General features: G+C 45.6%; 1 protein-coding gene across 10 annotated transcripts in view; it reads left to right on the top strand.

Annotated features, from left to right (window-relative positions):
- The window catches only part of GSE1 (Gse1 coiled-coil protein), a 613039-nt gene that overhangs the window by 526606 nt on the left and 66894 nt on the right, over positions 1-19539 (top strand). For all 10 annotated transcript variants that reach the window (XM_074201833.1, XM_074201842.1, XM_074201844.1 and 7 more), the window contains one exon: positions 12940-13158. In XM_074201833.1, the coding sequence (XP_074057934.1) occupies positions 12940-13158 (219 nt within the window). The remainder of the gene's footprint in view (positions 1-12939; positions 13159-19539) is intronic.

Below are 19539 nucleotides of genomic sequence, written 5' to 3'. Positions count from 1 at the left end.
CAACTTGGCTTTTTTTTTTAAATTTCTCTCTCCCTGGTTTTATTTTTTCCCCCATAACTATCAATACTTAGCACAATCAGTACAAATAAACTGCAAATTTCCAACCTTAGGGAAATGACGGTACTCGCCTCTCTTACTTTCTGCCCTTAACATAAGACTCTTAGGTTTGGAAGAGATTTCAGACCATTTAGTCCATTCTTCCTCCACCCAGAGACAGAGTTTGCTTGCTGATCTGCCAGATTAGAAGCCTTCAAGTACTGCCAACCTAGTTCTGAAAAAGTGTTGTATAAAACTGATTGCTCCATGTGGCCATCACCACCATCATGCATAGTCCCCTTTTCCTCCCCTTTAACTTCATGGCCTCCCTGTCTTTGGTTTATTTGCCCCACCCCCACTCCAAATCCAGAGTCCACAGCTGCTTAAAATAATCTTTTTCAAATACTTTTTCCATCTATTCTGTTATTCTGCTTCATTCACCTATCTGTTTAAAAAACAACTTCGTGTGACTCTTGCCTGTGGTATTTGAAGTCGAAGTTCTATTGGCCCCCAGCTTCCCTCTTCCTCTTCCTCTCTACATGTACTCTGCCCCAGGGAATATCAACTAGCTGTCCCCTGAAAGCAATCTGTTCTTTCCTACCCTAGAGGGGTTTCCTGTCCTTCCACAATCGATGTTTCTTACTTGCTGATAAACCTGTCTGTAACTTCGGATGAGTGAAATAAAAACCCAAGGGTAGAAATTAGGAGAGAGCCAGATTTCAGTTCAGAGAAGTAAGAAATTCTTATCAATAAGGGAGTAGGGAGAGAGAGAAAGAAGTAAGGAATTCCCAAACCAGAGAGCCTGGCTGACCATCTGTTTGGAATATTGGGAGCGGAGAGTCATACTTTGGTAAGGGATTGGAATGGTATTGGGTACTAGATTTGGGGGGAAGGAGATGGTGAAATTCCAACTGTGACCATCCCTAAGTCTCTTTGGGCCTTCTTAAAAACAAGGAAGTTGAACTTAGATTGTGTGTGTCTGTAGGGAAGGAATCAATCGGGAGTTCTTCGACTTTCCCAGGGTCACATAGCTACTAAGTGTTTGAGGCTGAATTTTTCTCCAGATCCAGTACTCCCTTAACTTTGCCTTCTATCTTTCCTGAATTTAGATTACTTTCTAAGGTTCTTCCAATTTGAGATTTATGTGATCAAATCTTGGCCAGAACAAAGGCCAGAGACTTAATATAATTAACTTCGTTTGATCTTTGACTTCCCCATTTAAGGCCACTTCAGTATGTGCATGACGAGTTTCTTTAGAGGCAATTTACATTGAGTTTACAAGTGTTGTGTTTTCAAGTATCAGTCTTCTCTCAATTTACCAAATGCTTGTGGAGTGAGATGCTCTGCTTAACTTAATTTTCAGCAAGTATTAATTAAAAATTTACCATGTTGCCAGGGTAGCTAGGTGGCATCATCATGCATAGAGCACTGACCTGGAGTCAGGAAGACTCATCTCCAGCCAGAGAGCTTTGTGATCTTGGCTGAGTGAGTCACTGCACCCTCTTTGCCTCAGTTTCCTTATCTGTAAAATCACCTGGGGAAAGAAATGACAAACCACTCCAGTATCTTGGCCAAGCAAACATCACAAGGGCTAGGAAGAGTAAGCAGTCCATGACTTAAACAACTGAACAACAAAATGCATCAGACACTTTTGCTGAGTGATGAAGAAACAGAAAAAACAATAAAAGCAATCCCAGCCCTCAAGAAGCTTATACTCTGTGATGCAAGAATAAGGGAGTTAAGGGTTGTTCATTTGGAACAGCATGCCTCTCTACCTCCAAATGTTATCTCTTACACCCTTTTACTCTAATATTTTTAATTGTCTCATTTAAGCAGATAATGTTTTCTGTTTCAACTCTTGTTGGAGAGCTTCCCAACTCCAGCAGTCTTTTCTAGGTAAAGGTATAGAGAACACAGTTGAATATTTCCTAGACTTTGATATCTTACCAGCAGAGCCCCCATTGAGAATGATAGCAGGAACCAATGGGAAGTAAAAATGGCCACAGGATCCTTAAAATCAAAAGATGGGTCTGTCCCTCTTCATGTATCATTGAAGAAACTGCATAAGTCAATTGATTAATAAGTCAATGGGAGAGCCAAGACTTAGACCCTGAGCCTCCAGCTCTAAATTCAGCTTGTTTACCACTGATGTTTCCCAGGTGGCATTGGAGACTGGGCCAAGTTGTAGGAAGGGAGGTTTAAAACAGAAGGGAACCTTAAGAGACCGTCTGTCTAGTTCAGCTTGTTCCTTGTACAGATGAGGAAATTGCAGTCTACAGAGATGAAGTAATTTGCTTAAAACTCACCAAGGTAGTAACTGTCAGTCTAAGATTTGAACCCAGGACTGACTCTCATTCCAAAGTTCAAGACATTTTATACTTCACTGGACCCTCTCAGTTCCAGATATAATCTAATTTTTAATTAAACTAAGTTCTTAGTTTGAGCTTTTTTTTTTTTTAAAGTATAGACCTTTTTCTTAAAAGAGTACAGCAAACAACAAAAAACTGGATACTTAGGGTTTCAGTATCTCCTTCAGCAGGAAAACATGCCACCTTTCAATGAGTCCAGTGCTCTCCCATTAGACAATGAGTGTTGTTGAACAGTTTGAAATTTGTTAACATCCCAACCTGCTGCTTGCAGCCTATTATAGATGGGCCACCTTTTTATAGATAGTGGGGCAGTCTTGTTGAGGCCTCCCTATGTGTTTTTGAGGTCAGAGTGAAGCCTTCAGGCCTCCGGATCTGATAACCTTACTTTGCCTCACCAATTAGAAGGGTAATAATTGACACCCCCCCCCCCCCCCCCCCGGCCAATTATCATAATAAGGCAATAATCATAGAAACCTAAGTCAACTCCAGTTTGGGATTGTGGGTGAGAAAAAAATGGTACTCTATTCATCATCTTGAATTAAAGTGTGTGTATACACACATATTGTGGGTGAGAAAAAATGCTGCTGTCTGGTTTTTTTTAAATCAGTGTATACATACACACACACACACACACACACATACATACATACACACGCACTCCTCTCATCAGCCAACCTCTACAATTCCACAGTGTTCTTAATGAGAGAGCACAGACCCTATCTTAATCTTTTGGGGAGATTGGGGGGTAACCTTTTCCCCCATCTCTTCCCCCTTCCCAATCCCCACCACAGATAGAAATTGTTGTATGCAGGTGAGCTCCAAACATCCCATACACAAATGTATTTATGAATTTATTATGAACCATCGGTTCTCAGAACCTGGAGATGGGGAGAGGTAGGGAAGGAGGGGGTTCACGTCATCTTTTGCTGTGTGTTATGTGGGGTGACCCCAGACTTGTTACTCGGCTGAAGCATCACCCCTTTGGGGGAGTGGGGGATTGTGGGGGAAGGAGGCACCATGCAGAAAGCTGGGGGACGCCCTGTATTTGTTCACAAACATTTCTTTCTGTGGTAATGAAAAATTACCAAGAGGGGTGATTAGGAAATTCAGGCCGAGAATGCAGGCCTGTGACTAAATGTGAGGCCCTGCTGCGCTGAACCTCATAGGGTGTAATTACCCTAGGGGGGGTTGTCAAGGGGGAAGGGGCGGATTGGTGCTTGAACTGGGACCCAGCAGAAAATTCATCTAAGCTATTAGCTTGTAATTACAGAGCATAGAGGTAGCAGGCCCGAGGTCTGGTGTCGGAGAAGAGCCAGGGATGAAAGGAAGGAGTAATTATGGAATCTGCAGGAGGCAGGCAGACTGCTGATTAGTCATGCTCCCTCAACCATTTATGGAGGGGAGGGAGAGAGGGGGAGAGATGCCATATTTAATAGAGTAGAAGAGGCTTTTTAGTTTTTCCCTTAAAACAAAAATCTGGTGTGGGAGGGAGGGGTAAAGCGAGGTGTGAATGAATGTTTGCTCCAGTAGATGCTAGTATCTTGGCGGTAGCCCGGCTTGATAAGCCAGTGAGAAAAGAATGTAGGCTGAATCTGGGAGTTAAGAGACCTTAAGTTTTTGGTCTCTGCTCAGTTGATAACTTGGTATGACCTTGGGCAAGTTCCCCTTCTAATGATCTCCTGTTGAAATGAGGAGGATTCAAGATGATCGAGCCCAATGAATTCCTCAGCTGTCTCGTGTCTGGTGGGTCCTTTCCAACTTCTGGCCTTCTTTGATGCCGGAGTTCTTTGCCTTCCTTAAGATGTTGGGGAATCCAATCCATCTACCTGGATGGGAAGGAAAATCAGAACCACCGATGAAAGAACTTGGCAGTGAATAACAGGACGTGACTTGGGTCCCGGCTGCAGTGTGTCTTTAGCCAGTTTTTGGTTCTTGTAACAGATTTGTGCCCATTAGCAGGATTTCATGATCCCCACTCTAGCGAAGGCTTGGGACCAGCAGATTGAGGGAAGGGGAGGGCGGGGGGGGGGTGTTTCTTCCCCTGGGTCAGCCCTCCCTTTCTAGGGCCCTGGCACCCCGTGGCCCCCGGTTGTGATCCGGAGACACTGAATCCCAGGCAGAGCAATATGGCTCCGAAGGGAGGCTTAGAGGAGGGAGCTCCCCGGGGCCTCGGTCGGCAGCTTGTCTGGACCCCTGCCAGCCAGCCTTTGCTTGGGGCTCCAGCTCAGGATGGGTTGGGTTAGAATGTATCAGCGAATGGTTATTTTGAAACCGCCTTGGTCAGTGTTACTGGAACAGGCTTGCAACTTGGGTTTGGGGAGGTGGGGGTGGCCAGGGGAGGTGATAAGGCTAGATACGCGGTCTGGGAAAGGAGGGTGGGGAGCTCGACTCTCATTCCTTCAAAACCCCTGGGGTTTCTTTTCTCCTTATGGGTCTCCAGTTCTGAGAATCTAAGGCCCTCAGGGCTTGGAGCAGTTGTACAGTCAGAAGAGAGACCCCCGGCTCTTCACCCCTGCTGCTGCTGCCCACCCAAGCCCTCCCCCCCCTGCATCCCTGCCCCCCAAACCCTCATCCATCATAGCCTTCCTGCTGAGGATTTTATTCCCAGCTGTTAAGTATAATGAATTTACATGAGCTGATAATGTAGACAAGAATTCAGTCAATGGCTGAGAGCGCAGAAGTTAATAAATGCTTGGATAATGAGGGCAGAGGGAGTGAGATCCCAGGCCTCATTCAAGGCCTCGGGAGGGCACAGGGGCCAAAGTTTAATAAATGCTGCCTGAAGCCCCTCCCTCCTGGATGGCGCCTCACAGCGACACCTGCTGGTGCCCGCCCTGGGCGTCAGCTGGAGAACACCTGCTCTGTCGCCTTTGTTTGGGTTCTTGGAAATCCGTGGCTTGAGCAGGGCAGGGGACCTTCAGGATCACCTCAGCCAACCCCTTCTGTTTGCGGAGGAAAGCAGGCAGCGAGCCAGGGCCTTCCAAGGAGCAAAGTCATCCTTTGAACTCAGGATCTCAGATTGAAAATCGGAAGACCCTTATATCCCTTTTAAGTTTTAGAATATATTCATTTTAAATGAAAGACTGATTTAAATTAATTTTTTTTAACGAACACAATTCTTTTCCCACCCCATCTTCCTTTCCATCAGAAGTCAAAACAGCAAACAATTATACCAGGTCAAAAAATAGAACTAAAACAATCCTTCTCTTTGCAAACATGTTAGGCAGTATTGTTAACCTGATTTTACACAGGAGGAAACTGAGGCTCAGAGAGATCAGGACTTGCCCTAGTTCCCCAGGGTCAAAGCCAAGATACAAACCCAGGTTTTCTTTTGCCTTTTAAATCATTATTCCAAGATAGCTTTTAGAAAAGTAGTCTTCCCTACATTGTTATTCTAGGGGGAGAGATACCTGTGTCTTAAATGGGACTAATAATAACTTTCATTTATATAGTGGTTAATAAAATGCCTTCCTGTCCATCCTGGGGATCTAGAAAACTGGATCAGAGAGGTTATTTGAGTTTCCTGAAGTCATACAGCTAGTAAGTGCCTAAGGCAGAATTTAAGCCCCAGTCTCTCTGGCCAGGTAGACCTCAATCAGATCTTTTGGCATGCTGTTAGGTATAAATAATATTTTCTGGGGCCTAGATCCCTCTATAAAGGACCAGGGATAAAAAAAAAGCCACCTTGAGTTCAATATCTCCATGCCAAGACCTTAACTATTCCCAAGGATGAGGACACTCAGGCTTCTGGGGCTTTCCCCTTCTGGGTCCCCAAATCAAGAACAACTGACAAAGTGATCCCCCTTCCCCCATCACCTCCTCCACATCACCTCCAGCCTGCCCATCCCATCCCCTCCTGGTGCATACATGCTGAGGAGAAATGCTAATTTTAGACTCCTGTTAATGAAGCTGCTCATTTGAAATTCTATTTTAAGTGACCTGACATCAGCAGGGCAGCTTTTCAAGGGCTTATAGCTCCAGCGCCTACAGTTCTGACATTAATGTGGGGATATTTGCCCTTTTGGGGGGGAGGTGAGGGACGACAGAAAAGATGCTCAAGGATCCCGGACCTCACCTTGGTACGACCCACTCCCTAAAAGCCCAAGAATTCCTTTTCAGGACTTGGTGCAGTGGACCTGGAAGGCCTGGAGATGTTCAGTTGAGACAGCAGCTACAGGCAATTCTTTGTCCAGTCCCTGCTGTTTTAGTAACGCTGAAGGCCTGGCAGATAGAAGGGACCGAGGTTAGTGCCAAACCATATTCTTAGGGCCCTGAGTTTACCTTGCAGTTGGTACCCACACATTCCTAAAACAGCTGAACATTGGGGTCAAATACTGCCAGCTACCAGTCTTGGTTGGCATGTTTGAGCCACAAATGATCTCTGAAATCCCTTAAAATTCTGACATTGCAATAAGGTGCTTCTAAGGAAGGGAAGGAAGGAAGCTCTGAATGAAATTATACCCTTTTCGCTGAACTGGTGTGCCCTTGTCTTTTGATACCTCTGGCCAATTATATCTTTGTATATTATCAGAGAGCAAGAATTCTAATCCAGACAGTCCCCATGTTTAAATCCAGCCTTTATCCTACTTTTTTTCTTAATTTAAGCCTTCAAATATTGGTTCTTACCCTGTCTTGATTTGAGATTCTCAAGTGATATAAGCATTACTAAATGTTTGAAAAGAATACTGAATTTGGGGTTCAGAACCTTGACAGGTCCCATTTCTGGACCTTAGTTTCCTCACCTTTAAATAATTTCTGAAACCCTATCTTGGATAAAGTAGCTAATATAAAAAGGGATTCAAAGTAATGCCTCTTTTGCCTGAGTCAAGTGATCTTTTTATCATATTGGTATTCCCTCTGGGTTTGTCTTCATCCATATAGACTCTCCCAAGGGATTCCTATACTGAAGAGGAAACTTGACTGAGGGCAGGGTCAGCAGGCCAACCTCCGTTGGAGGAGCCTGTAACATTCCCTGCATCTAGAGGTTCCAAGATGGAATTTCATTGTCCCATGCTGTAGGATTACAAACTGGAACCCTGTTGGACTTGAAGAGGTGACTAACGGTAAACACTCCTTAACTTGACATGGGAAATCAAGGGGCTCAAACCAGACTCTTTGGAGGATCTGTCCATGAATCCCAAGCTTGTCTCTTGTACTTTTGTGAGGGTCTGTGCTTTTGGGTGAAGGCCAGGGTGTCTGTTTGTGGGCAGATGCTTATGTGCTGGGCGACTATTGGGGGTGAGGGTGGGTAGAAAGAGTGAGTGGGTGGCATTGATGAATGGTGGACAGCTGGTGACAGTTGGGTGGACATGTGAATGACTTTTTCCCTTTTTTCCTTTGACCCTATCTTTGGGGCACTGTTCGTGTTTCAGGTCAGGACTTGTAGGCTGGACTAAGAATATCTTGGGTGAGTTCATTGTCTTCAGAGATTCTCTAGGGCATGGTGGTGCTTCACAGTCCTAGCCATATAGCCATACCGAAGTTGTCTGGAAAAGGAATGGACGATAAATGCGGTTGCCTTTTAAATTCTGTGAGACTATGACCTGTGGTTATGTATTTCAAGTGCTCACTAAAACACAATACCCTGCTCTCTGAGAATGGGAAAGATGGCTATCTGTTCCCTAAAGATAGAGAAGTCTCTGTTATCCAGTGCCTATATAGACTTGAGATCTGGTTGAGATCTGGAAGGGATCTTAAGGAATCATGTTGTCTAGCCTTCTTTATTAGATGGAAGACAGACATACACACACACACACACACACACACACAGTCCTACCTGGAGCCCAGGTCTTGATTCTTAAGCCATTGTTCTTTTTACTAATCAAAGCTCAATTTTGGAGGCATATCTCCTCCATGGAGTCCCAAGCCCTTGATGAATCTGAATCTCTTAGAAATAGAGTTTGAGACACATGAAAAGGTGAAAAAGAAATAGAGGATTTTTTAAAAATTTAAGGCAATGGGGCTAAGTGACTTGTTCAAGGTCACACAGCTAGGTAATTATTAAGTATCTGAGGCTAGATTTGAACTGAGGTTCCAGGGCTGGTGCTCTATTCACTGCACCACCCGACTGCCCCAGAAATAGTTCGATAAATACATTTTTAAAAAGAGACTTTGAAACTAATAGACTTTAGAGACAGAGGTAGGTGTGGCACAATGGATAGAGAACATCTAGGAGTCAGGAATTCAAAATCCAGGAGTTCAAATCCAACCTCAGACTTTGGGCTAGTGACGTGACCTCTGATTGCCTCAGTTTTCTCATCTGTAAAACAGGGATGATAATAATAGGACCTACCTCTTACGATTGTTTTGAGTATAAAATGAGATATTTGTCAAATGCTTTGAAAACTTTAGAATGCTTTAAATGTTCCCTGTCATCATTATTGTCTTGCTATTGTTGGAGATCATTTGGGACACTTTTACAGATTGAGGAATTGAGACTTCAAGGTTAAGTGATTTGAAAAATAAACATACAAGAAGTCAACAGCAGAGTGTGGGGGAGAGGTAGATGGGAGTGCAGTATTTTCCTGGTACTGTCTATATATTCAGTCTTGATATCCTGCCTTTCCTAATGGTATGTAAGTTTGGATTTCTCCACTTTGCCTCTGGGGAATGAGTAAGAGCTTTCCTTCATCTAAAACTCATTGCCTCCGAGCACATAGTAGGTCCTCAGGGGTATCTGATATGACTCTCCTCCTAGATCAAGGAGGAGGAGCAGGGGTCTTTGGAAGGGGACCACCTGATGCCCAGCCTAACATTCTATTTGGAACCCAAATTTATAACCCTCTGACCTTTTGCTTGGGGCTGGATTGGAGTAGAAGGAGAAAATGAGCCATTCAAGTGACCATCACAACCCAGTGGTAGCCTGTATCCCCCACATCTACAAATCACTTGGCAATTTGAAATGATGAGGGTCTCTGGCTTTGCCTGGAATCTCTTTGACTGATTATAACAGTAACAACATATATCACAAATGCTGGCTATTAACATGTATATCTAACATTTATAGAATGCCTACTGTATACCAGAAGCTGTAGTAAGCACTTTACAAAAATTATCTCATTGTATTCTCACAACATTCTTGGGGATGAGGAAATTGGAGCCAGTAGATATTTAAATGACTTGCCCAGAATTACCTAGCCAGTAAGTGCCTTAGGCTAGATTTGAATTTGGGTCTTCCTGACCCTAGTTTCAGCACTTAGCCAAGGAATAGTCCCTTTGCTTCTAGTATTATGTATTGGGTTGAGTGATGAAAGGAGAGGCCAGGGCAGGAGGCAGTAAGAGGAAAAAAAATTCCTGTGTATTCAGGGTGAGCCAACTCAAGTTGGATGTCTGCCTGGTATACTATTGGGCAAGTCACTTGCCTGAAATGGACCTGTTTCCTCACCTTTAAATGAGATTGGGTTAAATAGATGGTCTCCAAGGTTCCATCATTAGAGCAGAAATACAGGGGAGTAGGCTGGGTGGGATTGATGCAAGGTTAGGGAAGTTATTCTTTCAGCCAACCAAATCTTGTTTATGAGCCAAGAACTTTCTGTTTGAAAATAGGGCTCTTTTAAGGTACAGTGGACCTTGGTTCACTTTTCTGTGTGACTTTTATTTCCCTGGGTATCCGTTTTCTTCTGTGTAGGAAGGAGGCTGATCATTGATCTTTGAGGTTCCTGGAACCAGTTTAGATTCTCTGAAGGTAATATTTGCTGCTGGTTGAACAGGCCCTTTAGTAGAAGGGGTAAATTCATGTCTCTTTCTGCCCCAGCCCCCCCCCCCCCCCCCCCGTCTGCTGGTGGCAGCCCACTGCCTGCCCCTGCTCCGTCATGCCCTCCCCCCACCCCAGCCCCTCTATTGCTCCCAGCGCCAGAGAGAACTGAGGACACAGAGGGGTCAAATGCTTGGATCAATGCTGCCTCAGACACATTCAATAGGGCCTGCTGCTCGGGCCTGCTGACAGACCGCCACTGTTATCTCCCTGCAGCCCTGGGTAGTGTAGCTCGGCCAGGGTCACGTGACGCCTCGGCAGCTGTTGGGCCAGCTTGCTTTCAGTGGGCAGCCCCTGTCTCTGTGGCTGGCGGGGGCTTTGTTAGGTGAACCACTGCTACCAGCACTTGCTCGCTGTGAATAATAGTGTTTCCCCATCTTGCCCTGTCTCTTCAACCCTTTGAACTCTGTGGTAATAAATTTTTTTTTTAAAAAAGTCCTCCCCCCCACCCCGAGATTCCTTTCTCTCCAACCAATCCTGCAGCCAGAATAAAGAAGGCTGGGACAGGCACGCAGCCCGGCCTGCCTCCTGGGTCTTACGACGGGACCCAGATTCGCAACTTTTTCATTTTTTTTTTAAGGAAATATAGAGAAGAGGTGATCAGAGAACTTGTAACAGTAAGGGGGAGAGTGGGGGGGTGTTGTCATGGCCATCTCTTGATGTGTTTTGTTTTGGGGAAATGGGCCTCTTAAGGGACAGAGGAACCCCTGGGTTGAGAGGAAACAATTCCCATCAATCCTTGCCTCCAAGGAGCTTATGGGCTAATTGCAGGAATGGGGGGGAACCCAAACTGATACAAGCCAAAGATAGGACACAAGGAAGGGCACCTCAGGGGGAGGGCAGCACTGGCACCGAGATTTGAATCTTGCCTTCTCTTCTGGTTTTCCTCTGTGTCCTTGGGTGTTGCTTCACTCTGGTCCTCGTCTGAAAGATGGACACAGGCTATGGCTCCAGATCCCAGACCCTGCACTGTTCTAGCTGTTAGTTTTTCCTTTTCTTTTTCTTCTTTCCCCTCCACCAGTGGGGTGGAGGATTGGCAGCGAGGAGGGAGTTGGTTCTTCTTCCTCTATCCTGTTGAAGGCTGCCGGGCGCCTGTGTCTGAGCCTGCTCATCTGCAGGGATGCTGGGGGAGGGGGGGGGCATGTTCCAATTAGGCTTGTTTTGAAAAGACTTGTGCGTCAGGGGAATCCCCTGAGAAGGAGGTTCTCCTGCGCAGATGGAGAGCGGTTTTGACCTGACCTGGGGCTGCTTAGCTGACTCTGAAGCATACCTGCTCAGGGAGGGACCGTTTGGAACTGAGGGGGGCCCTCCCTACTTCTCCCCTCCTCCCCCTTTCCTTATCTCATTTTTTGGAGTGCTCATTTTCCTCTTCCTCATTCACCTATATTTTTGAGTTTGCAACTTCTCTGATCCTCTGCTTAATAACATGGTCATTTCTGCAGGTTCTGGCTCTGTTTGGGGGAAACTCATTTATAATTAATTCCTGGTGCAGGCCTGCCTGACCAGAGAGTGCCAACTGTCCTGGCTTATGTCTGAAAGTGTGGTCTCCATTAGGCCTTTGATTTACTCCTTTTTAATGTACCCACCTTGAGGGAGCGAGGGGACAGCGGGCGGTGTCAGGGCTGCCCTTTCCGCCTCTGGAATTGGGCAGGTGGCCGAAAATGTTAATGGAAAACTTATTTATGGTCTGAGCCTCCTCCTTGTGCTGAGACAGAGCTAGCTTGAATAGGAGCCAAGGTTTTATTGATTGTATGAGAAGAACACAGTTTTTTCATTGACACTTAAAAGGGAAATTGAAAGCTCTGAACTCCTTATGGGGAAGAGAAAATGAGGGAATTTGTGCCCCTTGGGGGGGGGGACCTGATGTCATCTCTGAGTGGCCCCACAGGGCCCCTGTCTCTGATGGGCCTTCTATGGCTGCAGGTGTTGTGCTCTGGGGCCAGAGCTTGGCTCTGGGGTAGGAAATGAGGTTTCTGCGGGGCCCACTTTTTATTTTTAATGTGCCTTTTTTTAGTGGCCATGCAGGAAGGGCCCCATTAAGGGACCACAAACAGCTTTCGAAGGTCTAGGTTTTAACTTCCCTTTTCTTTTTTGTTTCCTCCTTTTTTTCTTTACAAGCCCCTTCCTTACGTTTCATCAAAACCTGTTGAAGTCACCTTTCCCAGGGGACAGGCGTCTGGGTCTGGTGGTTGCTTCCCAAAGGTGGCCTTCTAGGTCTAGATCAGCTTTGTTTTGTTACCTGTAGACCTGGCAGGAGAGACCTTGCTGGCACTGTGGGGTCCTGTGTCATAATGAATGTATCCTTCTGTCTTGCCAGCACTTTCCTCTTCTCACCTTTAAGCTCCCTGCCCTGGGCAAAGAAAGGACACCAGGGGTGGGGTTTTCTAGAACTCTGAAAAACTTTGAGTTGATGCTTTGGGGAAACTTCTCAAATAGGCTTCAGCAGGTATCTGTCCCAAGGAGCAATTGGGATGGTGTGATGGTGATGCCCCATATGGATTATCCACCAGAGTCCACACTAAAAAGTTGAGTCTAACCAGCTTTAAAGAAACTATGGCAAGCTCACTGTGTGTTGCTATCTCTGGGGTGGGGGTGAAGAGAACCTGATGCCCCCCAACCCCAAGTTGTCTTTGCTGATGAAGGCTGTATCTCTGTCTGTCTTGCCTTCTCCCATTGCAAGGGGTTGTGTCCATCTGCTTCTGGACCCTGGATTTCTCTCAGTGACTGCTCCCTCCTTTCTCTCCCCACCTTGGTGATTGGTTGTTCTTTTCATTGTTTCAGGCATGAGCCATGAGCCAAAGTCCCCTTCAATAGGAATGCTTTCAACAGCGACTCGGACCACTGCTACCGTCAGCCCCTTGACCCCTTCTCCTCTCAATGGCTCCCTTGTACCCAATGGCAGCCCGGCAGCCACCAGCAACCTGTCAGTTCAAGCAGCGCCTTCTTCCAGCTTCGCCGCTGCCCTGCGCAAACTCGCAAAACAGGCAGAGGAACCCAGAGGTAAGAGAGGAGGGAGACTGTATCATCCAGCCATGCCGTCCAGTGGATGATAATGTCCAATGGATGGAGCCAGGAAGTTGGGGATTTAAGCTTCATACACTTATACCCTCCCTTCCCTAGAGAGTGATCCTCAGTCCCCTGAAGTAGCTTGTGCTGTGGCCAGCAGGGAATAGCTATTAACCTGAGAGTCAGGAAAACTCATCAAGGGAACATATATGTGTGTGTGTGTGTGTGTGTGTGAGAGAGAGAGAGAGAGAGAGAGAGAGAGAGAGAGAGAGTGTGTGTGTGTGTGTGTGTGTGAGAGAGAGAGAGAGAGAGAGAGAGAGAGAGAGAGAGAGAGAGAGTGTGTGTGTGTGTGTGTGTGTGTGTGTATGGTAAAGCCTCTGGACCCTTCTCAGAATCATATTTTCAAAGCTATGAAAATAAAAATGCTTATGATGATAAAGGAAATTAGTTTTAATGAAATTGAATTATCAAAAGAGTTTTTCAAAACCAAGATCAAGGCCACCAGACAAAGAACTCTGCTACAGATGAAGGCATGTGGAAGTCAGCTCTCCATTCTACCCTCCTGAGAAGTAGGGGAAGGACCACCCTCTGTCCTCACCTCACTCTTGATCTTTTTCCAGAATCACAAAATTACAGAGAAGCTGGGCCAGACCCTTCTTTGTGTCAGTCTCAGGACAGGAAGGCCCAGAGAGGGGAAGTCACTTACCTCAGGACAGCAAGAACTTGGGCTAGAACTTGGGGCATTTTCTGGATCTTTCCCCTTGAACCTGTTTTGTGAAACACTGAACATGCTTCCTCAAGTTAGGCCTTTCCTGAAGCAGAGATGGGTTCTTGTTTTCTATATGTGATATGTGAAAGAGCCTCAGAGGGACAGGGGTTCAGATTATTAGAAAGAAATGAAGTGGTGCATCTCGGTTGTGCAGTGGATAGTGCACCAGCCCCGGAGACAGGAAGACCTGAGTTCAAATTTAACCTCAAACACTTAATACTTAACTCAGCTGTATGATCTTGGACAGTCATTTAACTTTATTTGCCTTGCAAAAAAAAAATGAAGTGGTTGACTCTATGTGGGGCCTCATCCATTCAAACAAGGTGATTTTCTCTCAACTATTGCCATTCTCCTAGCCTGCTTTTCCTGCTGAAGGTCTCTCTGCCCCTTTCCCTCCTTTTCCTTTGTCCTCTCCCTCTGCTCCATATTCCCAAACCCTCACTACATAAAAGGGTGGGGTGGAGACAGTCAGGGCAGGAAATCCCCTTCCTTCCTCCAGAATGGATCCTCCAAGCCTTGAACAGCAACTGGTTCTGGCTGTCTTGGTACATGTTGACTGCCAAACTTACCAAACCCTGCCCTCTAGGAGGAGGGGAAGAGCTGAGGCTTCTACACTTAGTCCTTTAGCCCTGGCAAGAGAGGGCATTGCTATGGTTTAGTGGAGAGAGTACAAACATTTGGTGTCACCAGGATATAGGTTGGATCCCCAGCTCTTGAGATGATATATGTGAAATTGGACAATGCACATGACCAGGAAGCTTTGGTTTCTTTAAAATGAAGGCAAAGGTTGATTGGACAAGGTGATTCTAAGGTCCCTTTAACTGTCCTAGACCACCAGAACTAGAAGGGGCCTCACAAAGCATCTTTCACTCCCTTTTGGTTTACAGATAAAGAAATCGAAAGCAAAAGCTTGTAAGTAGCAGATCTGGGAGGAGATTCTGGGTCTTGTCTCCACTGGCTTTAGTCTAGGGGTCACTTTTTTCCCCCACACCTAGAAGGATCAAGGTGGCCCAATGGACTTGAAAATCTGGAAAATTTGAGGAGTTGGAATTCAGCCTCAGCCTCTTACTTAACTGTGTTCCCCGAGGTCAGTCACTTAACTTTCTCTGTTTTCCTCATTCGTAAAATGAGAATAATAATAGAATTTATCTCCTAGACCAATGGTTGGGAAGATCAAATTTATGTAGCATATATTTTTGGAGTTTTTTATGAGTGTTCACTATTATATTGAATATTGAAAAGCTACTCATGATGGATGTGGAATTGGTGATTTTATCACCTTAGGCAAATACATCCAGGTTTCTCAACTTTCTGACTAAGGACAAAAAAGATGGGGTCAACTGTGCCAGAGCTGCTTCCTATAGGGCTTCTGTGTGTTTAGGGTTTCCAGGTCTGGCCCCAAAGAATCCTCTGTCCATTTGACATTCAGACCCTGGGTTGGTTACTGCCTCTGATAGCTTTTATTTTCTGCTTTTCCTCATTCCTGCCACAGGAACAGCTTCAGCCTCTGATTCTTGACCCTTCCCCAGGGAGGACATGGACCATGGCTTCCACAGCCTTAGCAGAGTGCTCAGGAAATAGATGAATGAACGAGGGTGGAGGAGTTTGTGAGAGAAGCAGGTCCTTGCCAGAGATGGGTTGGGGGGGGGGCAAAGGGAGGCTGCCTCCTCCATTTATGCCAGTCTCAACTCAAGTAAAGTTAAAGCCGTTCCACATAGGGTCCATTCTCCTTTCAGCCTCTGGAGATATGCATAGAAGAGATTTGGGTTTGGGAATAAATGTCTATACAAGTGAGTATTTATCATTTCTTATCACCTCTTCATTTGTCATATTAGTCCACAGTGGACTAATCTTCCTAGAAGTCTGGGGATGACATAATACTAAGGCCGGTGCTAGTGACCTCTTAGACTAAGCTAGGAAGCTCGTACCATCACCTGGAAGGAAGGACTTTGCTGGCACTGTGGGATCCCTTGTACTTTGAATGTGTCCTTCAGAGTCTGCCAGCACCCTCCTCTTCTCACCCTGTAAGCTCTCTACTCCAGGCAAGGAAAGAGAAAAAGGTAGTAGCATCAGGAATGGGGTTTTCTAGAGCTTTGAAAAACTTGGAGTTGATGCTTTGGGAAAACTCCCCAAACAGACTTCAGCAGATATCTGTGCCAAGGATCAGCTGGGGTGGTGTGATGGTCCTTTTAAAAGTTTATCCACCACAATCCACCATAAAAAAATTGAGTCTAATCAGCTTAAAGGGACTATGGCTAGCTCATTGTGATCTGGGTTGGGGGGGGGGTGAAGAAAACATGATACCCCACTCAGTACCAAGTCACCTTTGCTGATGATGCCCATGTCTCTCTGTCTTACCTTCTCCCACTGTAAGTAATTATGTCTCACCTGGTACGTGCCCCACATGTAATATTCAGTGTGTGTGCCACTGGGCTCTGCCATTCTGGGCTCCGGCTTGCAAGTCAGACGAGGAGCAGATGGCTCATCTGAAGTCCGTGTGTTCCCCTGTCACCCTCTGCCTGCCAACCTCTTCTCAGGCAGTTTCTCCAGACCAGGGATCACCTGGGGGTTTTAGCCAACTCCAACATAAGGAAAAACCCTGAGGGAGGGGAAGGAGGAATCCTCATGAGAAGAAACCCATAGCAGGGAATGGAAGCCTGGCCCAGAGACCTCTAGGCTTCCCTAAAGAGATGGAGTGCCTGCCTCATAGGAAGAGTTGGGTAGAATGAAGGCTTGTACAGTCCCTCTGGGGCTTGATTTTCAGCATCTTTAGGTAGTTTTTCTTCCTTCCCCACTGAGTTGGAAGACCAGAGAGGCAGGCAAAGCTGAGGATTCTGGAGCCAGGATTAACAGCCTCAGCAAAATGCTGGCTTCTCTTGGGTAAAAATAGCCCTTGTGATATACAGCTGCTAAGCACAGGCACAAGTCCCACGCAGGTCACCCCAGGCCTAAATGCTGTGGTTCTCTATGAGATTCTCAGGATACTTGCTAAGGTTGCTACAAACCCTTTCTCAACCTAAAGGGGAAGGGTACCTGCCTTTTGAAGAGGAAACTGGGGAAAGGAATTGGAGGAAGCCTTTTTTCTTTTCTAGTGTACCCAAAAGATTGCAGCCTTGCAAACAGGATCTTAAGTTTGTCTTTTGTTTTTTTTTCTCAACTCTTTCTGGCATCTCCCCAGGTCTGGATAGCTGGGCATCCAGCAGCCAGGGCAGTGTGCCAGTGGGGTGTGTGGCCTAGCCCATCAGGGAACAAAGTGTACTTTCCTAACAGTTGGGATGGCAGAAGCCCATGAGGACTTGCCCACTGGTACCCAGCTGCTCCCCTTGGGTAGATCAGACCTGTGTTCTACTAGAAATTTGACATTCATATCTGAAGGTTTGAATTCCAGAGTCCATAATAATAATATAAACTCTTCATTTCTGCATTACTGTTAAGTTGTGCAAAACACTTGCCTCGCAGTAGTCCAGTGGGGTATACTTTACAGATGAGTAAACTGAGGAACAGAGAGGTTGTGACTTTACCTGGATCTCTGAGCCAACTCAAGTCAGTGTTCTTTACAGGTTGATTAGAGGCAGTCAGGTGATGACCTTGAAGTCAAGAAGACCCGAGTTCAAATCCAGATTCTGACACTTAGTAGCTTGGGGACCCTGGGCAAGTCACTTCATCTCTGTCTCAGTTTTCTCAACTTTAAAGACACGATCATAAAAACACACACTTCAGGGTATTGTTGTTCCTGGCCTATAAAATCAGTAAATACTCATTTCCTTCCTTCTGTGACCTCAAGTCTTTGGTTAATAAATGGATTGGAAAGGGAAGCAAAAGTGTCTTTTCTGGCCTATGAAACATTCTCTGTGTGTAAAAGAATGTTCTATATTTACAGCTAAGAAATAGAGAAATTGAGCTCAGTTTTGGGAAGCCTCCATTTTAGCCAACATTGCTATTATATCCATTCCTGAGTCTCATGGTACTCTTTCCTCTCACATTGAACTGGACCCACTTTTCAAATGGAATTGTTGAAAGGTAGAGTTTAATTTGGGCTTACTGGTCATTGAATGGAAAGTGCCCATCTGCTCCCATCCCAGTATGTGCCTACTTCTGATCAGAGCAGGGGAGGCATCTGCTCAGCTTGGGGTGGGTCACTAAGGAGGAAAAAGAGGCAATTTTCCCCCTTCCTCTTCTCTCCCCAAGACTTAACCAAGGCTTTTGGCAACTCCAACCTTGCTCTTGGAGGAAACAGTGTGCAGTCACAAACCTATGGAGGCAGAGTACTAAGAGCCTCTTGCCAGAAGGTGGGATTTAAGCTAAGTCTAGAGAGAAGCCAGGGAATCTTAAGGAGAGAGACAATTCCAGGCATGGCAGCCAGCCAGCCAAAGGTATGGAGGCAAGAGATAATAAGTGTCTCATATGAGATTCTGTGAGTAATCCAGTCTCACTGGATTGTTTAGAGAGCAGTAATATGTGGTAAGAGATCTGCTTTTGAAGAGCTTTAAATGCCAACTGGAGCCAACCAATTCAGTTTTTTGATCTTAGAAGTAATAGGGAACCACTTGAGTTTATTATTTATGAACCAATGATGCCCTAGCTGGTCTTGTTTTATATCATGGCAGCCTTTGAGACTTGGGAATTTAGAAGCAAAAGTAGGGGATCAGCAGACTGAATGGGTTTTGACAGTGCTGTCCTCTTCACCATGGGCTTTCTGGCCCAGGGGATTGATATCTTAACTCTTGGCTGAGACGTATTAAGGCACCTTGGGGACAGAGGAAGAATCTTTCTCTTAGGAGAATCCATCATTTGCCTTCTGCAGCCATGGGCAAGTCACTTCCCTGAGTTTTTTTTTCCTGAAAAGTGAGAGAGTTGAGACTATGTGAGGGTCCTTAGGATGAGAGAGAGAGAGGGAGAGAGAGAGTGAGAGTGTGTGTGTGTGTGTGTCTTTATGTCTTTATAAGAAAGGGAGTGGTATGGTGAGAGGGAAGGATGGATGGCCGAGGCAGAAGGTTTAGAAAGTAGCTCTCAGATCTGAGTAGAGAGGAAATAAATAGCAAGACCAAATTTAGGGGCAACTTAAGCCTAACCCTACTCCAAGCAGCTACAAAAGGTACAATTATACCTAATCAGCTACTTGCTCCTGCTGAAGGATCCCATGCCCTACAGGAAGGCTTTATTATTTATTTTTTTTATCATCACACCTTTTGTCAGTTACAAAAAAAAGCTCCCTGATGTGTGTATTTTTCTTTCTTTTTGCTATTGGCTTATCTCCATCGTACACCTTTTAACCTTCCTTAGCTTCCCTCCTCCCTTTCCTCCCCTTCAAGTTGCTTCTTATTTTTAGCCATAGGACTGAATTCTTTCCATCGTTTCGTGGGCTAATGTCTTTCCTCAGCGTCGTGTCTCGAGGGTGCAGTTTAAAAATTCAATTCAGACAAAGTAATCCAAATGCCATATCATTTGCTGTACCCCGAGAGAAAGGATGAAGAGGAAAGAGGAATCTGTCCCCCTCAATAGGTTTCCGTGCTGATATGCTTCATTGAAATTTTATTTTTCCTAAAGGCTCCTAAATGTGTTCTCAGAGCAGCCAAACTGCCCCTGCTAAATTACAGCGTCAGCGA

Source organism: Macrotis lagotis, chromosome 1 (assembly GCF_037893015.1).
Source record: "Macrotis lagotis isolate mMagLag1 chromosome 1, bilby.v1.9.chrom.fasta, whole genome shotgun sequence".
Classification (NCBI taxonomy): domain Eukaryota; kingdom Metazoa; phylum Chordata; class Mammalia; order Peramelemorphia; family Peramelidae; genus Macrotis; species Macrotis lagotis.
This window is presented reverse-complemented; position numbering and strand designations above follow the sequence as displayed.